This window comes from Semicossyphus pulcher, unplaced genomic scaffold (assembly GCF_022749685.1).
Source record: "Semicossyphus pulcher isolate SPU_LCO1_2020_fin unplaced genomic scaffold, fSemPul1.0.p SCAF_13, whole genome shotgun sequence".
Taxonomy (NCBI): domain Eukaryota; kingdom Metazoa; phylum Chordata; class Actinopteri; order Labriformes; family Labridae; genus Semicossyphus; species Semicossyphus pulcher.
Genome location: NW_027211637.1, coordinates 4,251,931 through 4,269,134, shown reverse-complemented (window position 1 = coordinate 4,269,134; position 17,204 = coordinate 4,251,931). Strand labels below are relative to the sequence as shown.

Below are 17,204 nucleotides of genomic sequence, written 5' to 3'. Positions count from 1 at the left end.
TGTGCTGATGTATATCAGTTTATGTCTGGCCTTTGTTTGACCCCACTTCTTACTTTTTACATAAAGAGATCTACAGCATTTAGCGCCGAGGCCTGGGAGAGTCTCCTATTGTACAGTTTATGCTCAGACAGCGGCAGAAATAACCGGATGTCATGATATAGAGGTTTATAGAGCTCTCTCTGTTTTGACCTTTCTTCTGGTGTTTTCTGTGGGCTTTTAGGAGACAGGCACCGAGAGATAAAGAAAAAGCTGTTAATGAAGAGTGAGAGTTATAGACTGAGGAGAAAGGATGTGTCTGAATGGGAGAAAATGTTTGAGATCTATATAGATACAGCCTTATGACCTGTCTGTGGGTTGATTGAATGGGGAGATCTATTGGGATTACAAGCAAAGAGCCATTGCACGCTATTGTGGTTTTCTGTGCTGTGTGAGTGTGTGTGTGCATGTGTGTGTGTGTGTTAGATTTATTCTCCAAGGGTATAACTATATTAGTGTCTAAAAACTGAGACATTGCTCAACAGATGAGTCTTCCTCCTCCTCTCCTGGGAGATGTGGTCATCATATCAGGTCTGTTTTTTTTCTGTGTGTGTGTGTGTGTGTGTGTTTGTGTGTTTGTGTAACAGCTCTGGTCGATGGGGTCTTGCCCCCTCCTTTCTGAAATGGTTCATTGGACTGTAACGCTAATCCTTCGGGACATCTACACTGCGGTGACCCCCCCTGACACTCAAACACATAGACAAACACACACCGACTCCCTCATCCATCATACTCGGAGGTTGTCAGAGCTTCAGTGAGGTGGTGACAAGCAGCCGGCCAATAAGGGCTCTTGCCTCATCTCTGACATCACAAAAAAGAGATGTCTCCGTCCTGATGAAAAGTACTTAAAAGCAAGGGAAATAAAGTAATTAGATAATATGATTTCTTTGGTGAGTCACAGCTGGGTTTATATTTATTAAATGTCTTTTTTTTTAATTAATTACTAACATAATTCATTACTAACTGACTCATGCTCAACCTTTTTTGTTTCAGTGAAGGATTTTTAGTCAAACTTTTACAAAGGAATGAAAGTGATAATCTCAAAGATTTCCATTTAGATAAATGTCTGTTAAGTCACTATCTATCGCTGAATGAGGTGACTATGGCCTAAAACCCACTGATGAAAACCTTTGCATCTGCAGTATTACAGACTGGGTGTCTGTGGTGACTTTCGTGGAATAAATCACAAGCGGCGCCCAGTTAGTGACGCGTTTTCCATCAGCCAGCAGTGGTTGGTCTGCCAGAGAGGGTGGGCGGAGCTAAGCGGCTGCTTTTCCGCTCTCTGCAAGTGTTGCGAGTAAACAGTAATCTACTATGGCTGAACAAACAAAGAAAAGATGGATGACTACAGATACAACTTCAACAAGAAGTGAAAATCCAAAGAAAAAGAAACAAACTCGACGCTCAGATGAAGCAAACAGTCGAAAAAGGAAAGCGACCGTCAGCCAGGAAAATCAAGAGTTACAACCGGAGCCAACCGTGCACGTCACTCATGCAACACTGTCTGGATATCTGGGAAGTGTGCTCCTGCAATTACCGCCATAGGTGCTGCCAAAGAGAACGAAGCTGAGATCTTTGAGATTATAATATAATACAGTCTAGTGTTTAGGTGTGACTCCTTAAAGTGGAACCCCCGTGTGACATTCACAGTAGTTGGTCTTAATCTTGCAACATCTTAACTTTGTACGTTGTCAACAATGTACATCCTCCGTCCAGAAGGTGGCAGTAATGCACCTTTGAGCCGATCTGCGAACTGCCAAAACCTTAAAGTAGAAGAAGAAGACTTGATGTTGATGTTGTATATAGATATTTTTATTCCACCTGGGCTTTTAAAATGATTATAATCATGGCTCCATGTTATTGTAGCTAATGTAGCTAAGCATCAGGCTCACTAAACTTCGTAAACACACTCCTGCCACCACATGTGTAACTCTGTCTTGTGACAGTGGTCTCTGCGTTGTTTGTTGGTCTGCTTTCTACCCATAAAACATAATGTTCAAAAAGCCAACAAAGAATGAAGGATGTGAGGAAAAGAAGGCAGGGGAGGAGAGGAAAAGCAAATATGTAAATGCAGTCCAAGCCAGCAGGGATTCATGGCCGCAGGCATCATCCCGGTTAGATCAACAACAGGGCAGGTAAAAAGAAGAGGGTGGGAGGCGGGATCAGATGTATAGAGAGAGTAAACTGAGAGGCTGAATCAGAGAAGTTTGGTCAGGATGGATAAGAAGCACTGCATCATGGAGTATTATCTGTGGTTGTGTTGTCGGAAATGAACATGACGTCAAATACATCTGGTCCTTCTAAAACCTTATGTTTTTTTATTATACAACAGACTGTAAAGTAATGAAAATCTTTATCTTTTATTTCCGTTAGACTTTACTGTTGTTGGAGGTGGAAATTAAAAATCACTTTGCGGATTTGAACCATTTATTTCAATTCCATTTAAAGATTTGTCACTGACGGTGCAGTTTGTTGATTTATTGTTCTAAGCTGATCCATTGCATCACTGTTCAAATGTACTTCATTACACACGTCATTAAGCAATCTTATCCTCACTAATACTGCTGAGACGTTCAGGACTTCTTAAGACTGTATTTACTTCAGTGGTGAGTTCATATGCTGCTTCAAACTGTGCCCTTCAGTTAAATACTGAAGGACTATATATAAGATTAATAGCTCATTAGCCACCCGAACTTTACACTGTATTAATAACATCATGATTGATATTGGCCGTGTCAGAAATCAGTCCCTGTTTGCCATAGCAAACAAAGGACGCACATGCGAGACACATGAAAGAACTTAGGTCTGTTAAACTGACTTTAACATGGTTTAACAAATGTAACACAACTGTAGGTTCTAAACAAAAAACATACTTCCAGGTTAACAGAGGTCAGGTCAACTAAACTACACAGGAAATCAAAATGCCAATGCAACACAACATTGACCCAGGATGCAAGAGTGTCCATCTCCTTCCAATTCCTTGATGGCCTCCAGGTTTAGCCAACCAGGGACCAGCAACACTGAAAGACAAAAACACACAACACACATAAAAAACCTTAAGACATAAATAGTCTTAATTTTGAGTGAGTACAATTATGTAGTTTAGAACCATTAGAAATTACACAATGGAAATACAGTTTATGCTAACAACTGTGCAATGCAATATGTTGCATCATGTTCATTTCTGAACTGCTGCCTGTGTTGCATGTCCTTATATCCCTGGCTGTCTCTTCATTTACTGTCCAATTAAAGCAAAACTTAACTAAACATTCAGCTTCCTTCATTTTCCTGAAGGACAAAACAATTGATTCATAAGAGTCCAAAATCTGGATTTGCCTCTTGCAATTGCAACAACTGGGGAGTCCTCTTTAGGGAATAGTGAATGAGTGGAGCAAAGTTTTATTGTAAAAAAAAAAATACAAAAAACACAAGACAAATCCAACACGCAGCATTTTAAAATGATTTAATTGTCAGAGATACCTTGTTATACCAACTCCAAGACGTTTCAGTCAATGACTGTATATATAGATGAACGCCGCATCTCCATCTGCTCCCATTGTACCAAAGTGATGCCAAAATACCCCCCGTGATAGGCTCTGCCATCTTGCGATGGTGATGTCATATGGAGCCAGAGACTGCACAGTAGAGATGGGCGGGTGGCGTCGCTGTAGCCACTTCTACTAATCAAAACACACTTAACTTAGTGAAAGGATCCCTCACACCGGCGTGTTTAACAGCAGAACAGCTTCTCTGTGTTGGTCTGAGGTTAACGTTCACAGGTATTGAAACTTCAATGACTGTAGTGATTGTTTTAGTTACGTCTCCTCTCGCCGTTCGTCCTCCACTCTGCTAAACTGGAACAGATCGGCTGCAGGAGCCGTATTTGTCAACAGAGCTGTCAATCATCCTTTTGTCAGCATCAAATAACTAATTAAAAATAAACTTGTCAGAAACATGAACACTTGGACGTGAATCAGAATGATAATAACTAACTATAACGACAGAAACCATGTTTGAGAAAAAATTATTTGGCATGTATTTTGATTTTATAGTTTGACTCTCATCTGTTAACATGGAGGAGGCGGGCTTTATGACCTATACTGCAGCCAGTCAACAGGGGGCGATAGAGATGTTTTGGCGTCACTTATAGGGAGCTGTCATGTCGTCCATCTTTTTATACAGTCTATGGTTTCAGCATTCAGACTCTTTGTGTGTCACTCTCCAAAGAGGACTAACCAAAAGTAACCACATTTTAGTCCTGGAAGCTCGCCTTTCCTTGCATTTCACATTATTATAATAATGCACTGTATAACCCAGATGAGCTGACAATGCTGCCATTCATCCAGTGTAATTAAACTTCAAAGTCACAATCATATATTTACTATGCATTGTGTATACATTCTCCCTGTTTTTCCAGATAAAAAATGGCCACTGAATGAATAAACATGTTGAGTATATATCAAACATTACCCTAAAGTGTAGCCCAGGGCTTCTGCACTGTTTCTAAGCCTACAGATGCTGGAAGCAGCTGATAGAGATTTTACTTTGCTAGTTTGGAAGACATTTTTTTTTCCTGACGGCTTACCTTCCCACCTTTGATCACAGTGTTTGTGTATTTGGCCCCAAGGCTACTGTAAAACACTCCACAGGCCGGAGACTGCACTAGCTTACTGCACAGAGCCAGAGGGCAGGATTTAGCTTCTGATGGGTGTGTGCGTAGAAGTTTAGGATTGATGTGTTCTTGTTTGGTTTGTGTGAATATAACGTGCTTTTTGGGTCTTTACATCTAGATCTAACAGTTAGTTTGTTTGTGTGTTATGTTGCCCATCAGGGGAGTAGTTTGGATATATAAAAGTGGTGTGTATGACTCCCATGTTGCAGTGCTCCACCCCTGCCCTGCACTGTTGGGAACTTGACCTCCTCCACTGTCCTCCCCCTCTTTAATAAACGAGTGTATGGCTCCCAAGACCTCCCCTCCTCTCCTCCCCGTCTTCCTCCTCGCTTCACCTCTCCTCACCCTTTCTTATCCGATGGTATATATCATGCTTATCCTCTGCATCACTGTTCACCCTAACTTACACTGCAGTGAATATATCTCAACAAGGCATTTCTTTGGAAGCCCTGAGAGGCAAGTAAGGAAAAAATCTAAAGATCCGTTCTCTAAAGCCCCTTATACACTGGCAATTCAAGGCGGGATTATTATGCCTGTTCCATCTCGTCTTCTATGTAAGACGCATGGAGGTGGAATGGTGGTGCGAAGTCGTTCTGCCTCTGAGCCAGCAGGAGGCAGTAACAGAGGCCAAACTGTGTCTGTGTAAACAGCGGAGCCATCAGGGCGGACCAACACTGTGTGTGTGTATGTGAAGCACACGCTGTTTGTCTACATCTTACTCTTTAAAAAAAGGAAGATCTTTGTAGGGATCATTTCTGTAATGTTGTCCGACACCTGGCGTAACAATGGCCGTATCACAGCTACAGCGGAGGCCATCTAAAGGTTTTTGTTCCTATGAGTCATTTTGACGCTAAATTTGTACAAATAGGGCCCATGTTTAAAAATACCAAACTTCTCCTTCCATGAACAAGTGAATAAAATAAGTTTTTGCCAGCATCATCGTTTCAATGCTTTCAGTCCTTTTTAGAACATGTGCTGCTGCATGTATGCCTCTTGTGGCCATAAATCAGTATTACAACAACAAACACTTTATAAAACACAATATATAAATTATTATTATTTATAAAACATATAAAAAATCCCCTGCCAATTATTTTTTCCAAAAGAATATTTAGATAAAAAAATAACTAAGGTAACACTTTATATCCATTATCTAGTTGCTGACTAAAATCAAATGACTGTTTATTGATAGTTAGTTATACATGAATTAGGATCCTAATATATTAAACATTTAATTACATGCGTGGTAGTATCACAATACTGAGCAAAGTTACCATCAATAACCAGTTATTAATGTTCAGGCAAAAGTCGTGGTTAATGATCTAATGATTGGACCATATAGTTAGAAAGACGAGGCATTAATAAGTGCTTTATAATGACTAATAAAGGGCCAACTTAATACTGATATGCATGATAATAACTAGCAATAACAAGCAACTAGTAAATGGTGCATTTTTTCTTTTAATTTATTTCCTCTCGACGAACCTGGATGGAAAAAAAAGAATCAGAAAAATGATAATAGCAAAAACGTTTTAATCTGTTTTTAAGCCAAATAATAGGATAAAGATCACACTTAGAAAACGGATCCAAATAACTTTCCCCCTCTTTTGCCTCTCAGGGCTTCCGTATCTTCTGTAGAAGTCGTTTAGCGGTAGTTGTACTGGGAAGCCCTCAGGTATAGAGACGTATGAATCAGAAGACAGTTGTTTCTGGCATGCCGCTCAGTTCCTGGATAAGATAAAGGTTAAAAGGCGACAATGAGAGAGAAAAAGAAGAAGATAGAGACCATAAAAAAGATCAAATGAGTAAGAGGAGGAAAGAAAAGAGAGGAGTGAGAGCGAGGGATTAGAGGAATCCCCCAGGTAAAGGAGATTGTTGTGTCTCATTGTGTAGAACTGCGCCGCTATCTGATGCAGACTCAGCCCTGACACCTGTCACCACTCCTAATGAAACATCTCCCACAATCCTCTGCGCCCGGATCTTTTGTTCACCCCCTCCCTCCTTTATGTCTGTGTGTGTATGTGTGTGTGTGTGTGTGTGTGTCCCTTTCTTTTCTTCTTTATATGACTGTGAGTCTTTGTACTGTATATGTAGGTTCAATGCAGGGAATGCCTTTGTGTGTGTGTGTGCATGTGTGTGTGTGTGTGTGTGTGTGTGTTAGTGTGTGTGTGTGTGCGCTTATGCATATGCGTGTTGTGCATATAATCATGTTCCTCAGAGGATTGTGCTTTTTATCCCGAGTTTGATGCATCAGTAATAAGGAAGACTGTGTGTGTGTGTGATGTGGAAGCAATAGGGAGCACAATGTGCAGCAGAGAGGCACAGATGTGAAGTGGTCTCAGTGTGTGTGTGCGTGTTTGTGTGTGGGTTGGTGTGTGTGTGGCAGCCAGGCAGGGTTTCCATGCCACAATTGGAGCAGAAGCTTGAGCCCTGTCCTTCCAACATTAACAATGACTCCTACTTCAGAGTGGATAGCCTTCCCTCTGCTCAGGGTTTCTAGCCACACACACACATTAAAAACACACACTCCTTTTCCCTTTTCCTTTCTGGGCATCTTCATTCCTGTTTTCCATTTTATTAGAGGCTAGAAGCAGTTCATTAGCGGTCTGTCGCCATCTGTGAATACTTTAAACTTTGACTGTCAGCCTCACTAATTGACAATCTGCTTCACTGAGCTCACTGGCATTGATTTGATCTCTTCTCCGTCTCTCTTTTCCTCATTTCTTTCCTCCGTCTCCTCTTCTTTCTCTTTTCCTACTTGGCCACATTAATATCATGTTAAAATCTCTGTAAATATGAGCTGCCAACTAGGAGAAACCTGTTCATCCCAGCCTCACACTGATAATTACAAGTAGGAGCTTTCACATCACACCCAACTGTGGTCGCGAAATGGGCCAAGACAGTTGGCAAACAAATCAGTAAAGTTATTCTTAGTCAGTTTATCTGTCATAACTACAGTTATAGAGTCTACTTTAAAAAAGGCCTTCAATATTTATTGTATTTAATTGCTTCTTGTGTGCAGTGGGGCTGATTGCAGGTCTCGTAGGCCCCTGCTGCAGGTGTCTGTTAAATCAAAGATATATGTTAAGACCATAAACAACAAACAAACAAAATAAATAATGAACGTAGCCACAGTGACGTCACCCATTGGTTTCTCGACTGCGTAAATGAAGCTGAAATATGTCGCTGCCGCCGTGTTGGTTTACTGAAGCCCTAAGTGACCACCTTTGGATGAGAGGATGGTGCTGCAGAAAAGCGAGCGGTTGACAAACGCCAAGCTAATGAATGAATGAGCTCGTTAAACTTTGTGCTTCCCACAGAGGAGATTCTGTTTGTGGTGGTGACTGACTGCAGGTGTTTATTTATCAGACTAAAGAAGTAGCGGATTCGCCGCTCGCTCGCCCGGTGAGATAGCGGCAGGTCAACGACTTAAACTTAAACTAACCGACTTCTCATCACCACCATCTGCCGTAAACTCTTTGGGAAAAAGCCAACAACTTCTGACTCCTATGTACAGGCCGACAATTAAATAAGTGTTTTAACAAGCCTGCCTGCTACTTAGTGCTAAAAAAGGGGGTCGCTAGGCTGCGGTCCCTGCAGCTGGTGAACACTTTCGACGTCTGCACTCACCGCCAGAGGCTCCCGAATCTCTTCATCTCTCCAATTTGCAGACTTCTTTGCTATTGTTGTCTTGCAGGACAAAGTCGGGGTGAAAAATGTGTCCATTTGCGTTCACAAATGCAGCCCCCCTGTACAAAGTGGGACATTTTCAGCACATAAAAGGGGCTAGTATCTTTTGAACCATTGTTAATCTTAAAAATATCACATAGCACAACTTTAAGGGAACTTATTAGTGACAAAACATTATGAGCATAGTGACTTTACCCTTTTATCTTACATTCTATTCTATAAAACTTCCCTGTTCGTCCGTTTTATCGATTTCCCCCCCGCTGACTGTGTTTCCTGCCACCTTGGTGTCCTTATTGAACTGCAAATATATTGAATAATTTATGAAAAGCAATGTTTAAAAAGTTCCTATGATCTCACATCTTTCACCTTCCCACCCTTCACCTCCTCTATGGCTCCAATGCTATCTGGCAGAGGGAGTGTGCTTTAATGTGGTGAAGGGAGCGGAGGTGTCTCCTGGTGCCATTATGTCCAAACCTCTCTCTCCCCTCCATATCCTCTCTGCTAGTCCCTGGCCAATCTGCAAGTCATTACCGATGCTCCATTAGACAGCACCTCTGCACAGAACAAACTCATATTGGGATTACTCTGCAGAGCACGAGGCTGCTGCTGCGCTGTGACTTTAGGTATTCATTCCTGAATAAATAGGATGCAGTTACCTCTGATTTATAAAATGCAGATAAAAAAAGTTCCATTCTAATAGGAAAATTATAGTTTACTGAATGGTACTTAACTTGTCTTCATTTATAAATCATAGTTTGGTATATGCATGATTGTTTTCTGCAGGAGAATACCACACACACACACACACACACACACACACATTAGTGGATTAAACTTGTTCAGTGGTAATTACAACCTTTATGATTCTGCAAAGGCTTTTTATCCAATTACAACACAAAGTGTCTTAACTCACAGCCTTTTATTAAGACTTAATATCAGCCAGACCTTTCGATACACAAGTACTTCAGCATCTTGCAACAATATAATGAAACCTTTGCTGTGAGCCAACCATTACCTTTACAGCGCTGCTCCAACCGTAGTTGGAAGGGTTACATGTAGGCTCTTCCAGGTACCTTTAGCCTGAGATGCTAACTAGCTTACTTAGTCACCAGTGAAGAATGGGTGTGAGATGTTTTGGGGACGTTGCATTAAGAGGTGCTTTATTCACTCCAGTCCTTTCCCCAGCTGCTGTACTTGAACTTTTTGTCAACTCCTCAAACACAGGAACACATAGAAAGCATTTGCCTCATGGTGTCTGTGGTTCATCCTTATACTTTTCTTTTCCTCATACAAATGTGACATTCACTCCTCGGCCGGACGTCGCATTCATATGTTACCCACAAGACCAACTTCCTTAATGCTGAAGACATGGCTGGCAACACTACAGACAACAAGATAAGAGATGAGGTCCCCTGTGACCGTCTGACCTATGAAAGCGTGGTCGACTGAGACTTTACTTCACAGATAACATCAACAATTGGAGGCAGCCCTTCAGTAGTACCAATGGCACACATGACCTTGCTTAAAATAACGTAGCATGGGTTGATGGATTGCAGCTGACAGCTGGATATCGTCTCATGACTCGCTCAGAGCTGAATTTCTCCGCCAATAAAATGGTGCAAATCCACTGTATCGAAACGATTCTTTATTGATTGAAGAGCAGCAAGAATCCGCTGAATGGGAGCGCTGACCCCTCAGTCATCTCCCTCTCTAATCCATTACACTGTAGCTGTTTAACAGTACAACACTGTAGCATTAACACTGTCCGTGTTCCTAAGAGACGCTGCCTCAGGCTTTCAATTTTGTCCACGCAGAAAGAATGAGAATATCCTTTGGTGCGTTCATTTAAGCAAAAAACACCCCTAATATCCATAACAGCCTCATTAATACTGTGAAGGGTTTGATTCCAAAATGGCTTGTTCTCATTTTGACAAGTAACTGCCACATTTAATATTCAGTGGTTCGTAAATAGGACAAGAGTCGATCCTCGAGAGTGTTGATAATTTCTAAGTGGAAGTTTTAGGCTGCCTGATTCTTCAAAGATATTCTAGATTGAGAACAAAGGAGGGCGTAACACATCTTGAATTATGTGGTGACGGGGTCAAAGGCTCTATAGAGGAAAAAGAAAATGAGTCATTGGTAAATATGAACTTAAGGGATAGAAGACACTTAGCTACAGTTAGAATAAAGAGCGTTTAAATCCATTACCTTAGTCTTCATTTGATTCTATCCACCCAAATGTCCATCCCACTGAGACTGTCTGATTTATTTTTCCTAACATTTCTTTATTCTCATTTTCTCATCTCCAGGAGTGTCCTCAGATCCTGCCCTCCACCCAGATCTACATCCCTGCCGGAGTCATGAGACCAATCACCCTGCTGGCCCAGAACCTGCCCCAGCCACAGTCCGGTCAGAGAAACTACGAGTGCATCTTCCACATCCAGGGCAACACGCACAGCGTCCCAGCCCTGAGGTTCAACAGCACCAGCATACAGTGTCAGAAGACCACGGTAAGGATAAACATGAACACATCAATGTGCAGACAAGACGTTACATACTATGAATTTGCAATGAAATACACCATATTCACAAGTGGGCCATTTTCCTCTGACGTCATGCTCGGGGTAAAGAGCTCAAATGATGCCACAACGTCGTACTGCAGGTAAGCAGGGAATCTGACAGTGGTAATCATTTCACCATTTCATGATTCATCAACAGTCGAAAAGACGATGGGAAGTGAGCGGCACGGTTCAAGTTCAAACAACATTATGTAATAACCCAAAAGCTATAGTTAGACAATGGCTAATGTAAGCATTAGACCAATTCCAATAAGTTTCCTAAAAGTTGGTACCATGGTCAGTTACAGCTGACTGAAATGTCTGTTGACCTGTCAGTAAAAGAACAGCCGTCTAACTGTCATATGTGCTATTATGTACATAATTGTAAACATCTTAAAGTATTAAAAGATTACTTTCAATCTAACAAGTTGTTTCAAAGCAAACTTTCAACGTAAAGTTTATTAAAGCCTTCCTGGTATTGGGTTTAAATTGGGGGTGGTCAAGCTCGATATTTGTTGCAAAAATAACCCAGTAAATTTGGCAAACCAATCCTAAGAACAGTCTCACTTCACCAGTTCATCTGTCGAGACCCAGCTTGCCACGGGTGTTTCAACATAATAATCACATTTTTTGGCTTCATTAATATAGTGGCATCCTTTGATGGTGGATGTTGAGCGCCACCGTTCGAGCTTTGCGGACTAAAAGAGGCATCTCAGCTAACGTGGCGTATGTATTAAAAGGATAGCGAATCCTTTTGTAACTCACCGTTCAGTGACCAGTTTAAATTCCTAATTTTCAGATGGCAGTGCTTCTGCGTCTGACTCAGACAACTCAAACTGTTCAGGGCTGCAGAACACCGACTGTCTCATGTGCTGTTGTTGTGTGAGTCAGGCAGATGTCAGCATGTTATCGGCCACGCCCACACAGAGCTGAAAAATAGTTTAACAGCAACATTTTTTTTCTAAAAGTTATGAATTTATTTTCACTCAGATTCTTGTTGAAGACTCTTTCCATTGATATAACCTAGGCATTCTACTTATTCACTCAAGGGGCTTGTTATTAACTCATAATAATCTCAGCCAGTCCTAATCAAAAGTCTCTCTGCTCTGACCAACCTTAGCTGTCTAATCTGCCAGCAGGAGATCATTGAGGACAGCCGTACTGCTTTAAGCATTAGCTGCAGCGTGAAACAGAAACACCGCAGTGATAGATTGGCGTGGCAGAGACTTGAAGGTGTGCGGCCACAGGGACTGAACACCTCAAAGCCACTCTCTCTTCATTCCACTCCTCATTCCTGCCTTTTAGCCCTCAGTCAAACTGTCACCACTAATAGGGAGCGACCATTTCAGCAATGTTAATTTCCTCAGCTCCAATCAGGGCATGAGGCAGAGGGGAGGCAGTTAAACGACACCAATTATGACTTACTTAACGAGACATATGATTAACATGAGAGCCGCACACCGCACCGCTCGCTCACATTGATAGGTCCAATAGCGATCTGTGATGTTAAAAGGCGGTTGGAGCATGTGTGTGTGTGTGTGTGTGTATGGCTTTGGCAGCTTCACCGGGTGCCTTTTCTTCAGCCTGTCACACACTCGTCAGGGGCTCCAGGTCATTTAGCCGGCTGCCGCATTACCGCTGCGCTCAGGAACACATCGCTGATTTGCGGCCACTCGCTGTTTTTTGAGCTCTGCTCAGTCAACCCCTCTTTCCTCTACAAAGGGAAAGAATGAGCTTCAGATTTGTGATCCTGGAAGTCGTTCTGCCTCTGATGTCAGATGGTGACACGAAAAATAGTTCAGGGGCACATTACTGAGGTAGATTTCCAGCTCGTAATGATGGCTCCCATGGTTCTTTTGTGTTTCAGAAAGGTAATTTGTGCATATTTAGTCACTTGTGTCTCTGTAATTGCTTCATGCATGTGAATTTTCTTTTGTATTTGACTTTTTGGGGTTGTTGTTTCAGGCTTTTGTCAGATTTGTCCTCAGTGACCTGAGAACTTGAAAGCTTATTGAGGAGAGAGCGAGCCGCAGAAGCAGTAATTGCTGTACATCAGGTCGACTATTTGAATTAATTGGTCAAAGTTAGATGAAAAATTCTTCTACTAAAGGAATTTGAGCTTGACCAATATATCAGCTGGCTGGTACGACCGGCCAAAATGGGTCTATCACATCGGTTTTAGGGTAGATTGACCCTGTTTACACCCGGTGTTAACATGCAGCCTGAGTAAGGGGGGAGGACAGGTGAGCCCACTGAGGATGCATTTACACCAACCACTTTGTACATGTATGTCCCTGACCACACTGATCCTTGACTGCCTACTCTGCATATCCAGAGCAACAATTAGGCCTGGTTTAATTTTTAATGTTGTCAGATTTAATGCTTGTGTGTGTCTCATAAAAATATTTTGGCTTATTATTTTTTCACTCCCAGCATGTGCAAACGTAGTGTATGAGTTAGAGCTGGATGAAATACAGGGCAAACACCTGCCAATACAGATTCAGTTAGGGACAGTGCAGAGACACTTTAACAGAGGTAGGACCCAGGACACATGTTCATGCACAGTGGCTCTATAAACAGGTTCTATTTTCCCCAATATCAACCAGAATTCAAACTATTTTTTATAGAACATATAAAAAGGAAATAATATATAATATATAATTGAGAAAATATTTCATAAAGTGTTCTCTCCACTGGAATATGCTCTGAAACGATCCTATATACTAAATGGACTGTAAATGGACTGCACTTATATGCTGTTTTTCTCGTCTTCCGACCTCTCAAAGCACTTTTACACTACATATCACATTCACCCTTTCACACACGCATTCACACACCGTTGGCTATGCCACCGGGAGCAATTTGGGGTTCAGTGTCTTGCCCAAGGACACTTCGACATGTGACTGTAGCAGTCAGGGATCGAACCACCAACCTTCCGATTGAGAGACGACCGACTCAAACACTGAGCCACAGCCGCCCCCTATGATTGGCTGCTTGTGTATTATAATGTTAAATAATCTTTAATAATGTGATTTGTTTAAGAAAGCATCTTTCTTTGTACCCGTCATATAGATGCAAATACACAATTCACCTAAACACCGAAGACTTCATCAACAGCTATATCTGTGATTGATGAGTTTTATTCCTCTAAAATTGAAATCCGTATCAGTCCCAAACATCCCATATTGCTCAAGCTCCAAATAGACAACTGGCTTTTACTAATACATTTCTTTATGCGAGCCTCTCTTTGAACAGGAAGTCCAGACTTCAATATCTAAAATCATAACAGCAATGCTTCTATTACCTGTTACACAGATAAACGAGGTGTCGCTTCAACATCACAGGTGTTTCTAAGTATTTTTTTCTGTCTCTTGCATTTTAAGTGTGTCCTGATAACGCCACAAACACCAACACGAGCAGTGTGCAGTTTGCATCCCCAGTGTTTCACACACGCACTCTGCTGAAAGCTGCTACAGCAGCTACTCTGGAGGACAGACATTTTCCTCAGCAAATCTCACATTCCCTGGAAAACTGAATGGATGCTCACACACATGCATTCCCCTCCTCAGTGGTTTGGTAAAATCCTGATGAGGAAAAATAGTACATATATCATCTAAACAAAACTCTGCAGCTGTTGATAAGGCAAGAAACGGGGGGCTTTCAACTGTGTGTGTGCGGCCATGTGAACAGATCCATGTGGGGTTGTGTGTGTGTGTGTGTGTGTGTGTGTGTGTAAGCCTCCTTGTTTCCACCCCCCGCCTCTCTCCTCGTCAGGTGGGACTGTGATAGGATCCAATTAAGGGAGCTGTAGATAAAATGATGATGAATTGCAGTGGTGTTGTAGACTGACGGACACAAACACAGACACTCACGCACACAAAAGCCTGGGAAACCACGGAAAAAACAGGAAGCCAAAAGACAAAGGGAGCGCCAAAGAGGAGGTGAGGGACTTAAGAGGAGACAATGACGATGCAACAGAGAAGTGCGATGGTGGAAGAAGAAAGAGGGAAGTAAATAATGAGAAGAATAAAGGAAAACAGAGGAGGAATAGAGAGAGGCTAAGCTCAGGAAGCTCACTAAGGGGAAACAAACAAATGAAGGAGAAACAGATGGAGAGGGAATGTATTTGGAATATAAAAGATGTGCAAGTTTAAAAAAGTGAAGCTAAAAGAAAAGAAAACCATGATCCGTGCAGAAGTGAAAGTGCTGAGAGAACAGCAGAGGGAGGAAGGACAGTCGGGACAATAGAGCCTGCTTACAAGGTTGTTCAGCCGCACACTGCTGGTTTAGTCAGTTGTACAGTATGTAATGTAATGTTGAGGAAATCCTCTGAGCAAGGCAAACCAGTCCTTCTAAGTGATGTTAGCAATTTAAATCTTATAAGGATAGTTCAGGGTTTTTGGAGTGGGCTCGTATGAGGTATTTATCAATAGTAAGTGTACTACATAGAGTAGATAACAGTCACAACAACAGTTCCTACACAGAAGCTAAGCTAAGCACCGCTGCAGACGGGGTCAAGAGTACCACATACTTTAGCCACTTAAAGAGTCCTACATATAAAAAAGTGTAAGCTGTATTTTTTTATTTTACCCACCGTGAACGGCATTTCTTTGTTTCCATAATGTTGTATTTTCTTTTACTTGGCGTCTCCTTTATAAACTGCTGACCCAAACAGCTGTTGTGAGACCGTGCGTAGGTATACAGGGCCGTTATGCAGAGTAAGACATAGTGCCGAGGGAACGGGCTGTGTGACGTCATGGTGAAGCCAGGAAAAATATGTTTCAAAACATATGTTCACCTTCTTAAGCAGGTAGTGTATATGGGATTCTGAGTTTTTTAGCTAAAATAAACTGCCTGCATTTGGAAAAGACGCGAATGACAGCAATAAGATTTAAAGTCGCATGCCTCAAATCCAAAGCCATGAGCTGAAAGAGGCTAAAGCTGAGAGAGCTGCAAAGTAAATTTAAAATGTTAATGTTCGTCAGCGGCCTTTTATCCATTACAAAGACGTTAAGTAGATCGTTGATAATAAAAACTCTGATGACACGTATGTTTTGTCTTCATGAACGAGACGAGGCTAAAAAGTGCTCACAGAAAAAAGGAGCGTTTTACGCCTCATTTGACGTTTCTTCTTCACGAAAAGGAGTGATTTGACTTCTGCACAAGGAGTGATCACCGGCTGTCTGCTTCAGTCAGACTGTTTAATGAGAAGTGATGATGAATATATAAAAAGTTTTAACGGTAAAAACCAACACTGCTGCTGCAAATACGGCAAGAAAGGAATGTGCAGGCTGTGCTACTGTGACTGCACGACTTCGTTCTGTGGTTTTACATGCGTAACGTTACGTTAAATACGTTTCCATGTAATCCAGCTGAGGATCTATATATTACCCGTGCAGGAAACAATGAATGTAAGGACGGATTAAATTAATCTGTGTTCAGTAATTAGTTTAAAAAAAGTTTTGACTACAAGTAATGACTAACGTGATGACTTTTTATTGACTAAAACGAGACTAAAACTAAGATTAACTCTGGAGAGCTGCAAAGTTTGGTGATAGTTCCCTTTTGGTTTGAAGCTACTAACAACCCCTTGTACATTGCACAGAGACTTTGAGGCATTTTAAGTACTGAAATATTGATTAGTGCAGCCTAAGACAGTAATGCTATGTGGCTCCTTATAAATAACTGTTCTAAGAATAGGAACTATGAGCATGAAAGAGTTAACGAAATGGATCAGCACACAGAAGATCCATGTATGATTGAGGGCCTGTATACTCGTGACCATTGTGTTGAGTATTCTCAGTAGGGAGGTGTGTGTACATGTATCACAGCTGGCTGTGACTGGGACAGTAGAGTGTAATAAATCACAGAGAAAATTAGCCAGCAGTAGATGTACACTCATCCCTTCCATCTTACTGTCTCTTTGTGCATTATTTAGCCGCTCTGCAAACACTGAAACATTGAACTTGCATACTCAAATACACCAGGGACCCAAAGTATGCATGGATGCACACCGGGATGTTCACAGGAAAACACACACTGGCTCTGGCGCGCGCACACAAACACACACACAATAGGATGCATCCAAGCTGCGTGGATACCTACTGGTTTGTTCATGGAAAACACACACACACACACACACACACACACACATCCTCCCCAGGGGTTTGGAAACCCAACGTGAAGCAGACATATGGAGATTCTCCACATGATCCTCTTCCTAATCATGTGGAGCAGACGGAGACTGT

The 17,204-nt window shown here is 41.8% G+C and overlaps 1 protein-coding gene across 1 annotated transcript in view; it reads left to right on the top strand.

The window, feature by feature from the left end:
- Positions 1-17,204, top strand: part of LOC138590044 (plexin-A1-like) — a 294,703-nt gene that overhangs the window by 189,861 nt on the left and 87,638 nt on the right. Inside the window, exon 10 of the mRNA XM_069660575.1 lies at positions 10,708-10,908. Coding sequence (XP_069516676.1) covers positions 10,708-10,908 — 201 coding nt within the window. The remainder of the gene's footprint in view (positions 1-10,707; positions 10,909-17,204) is intronic.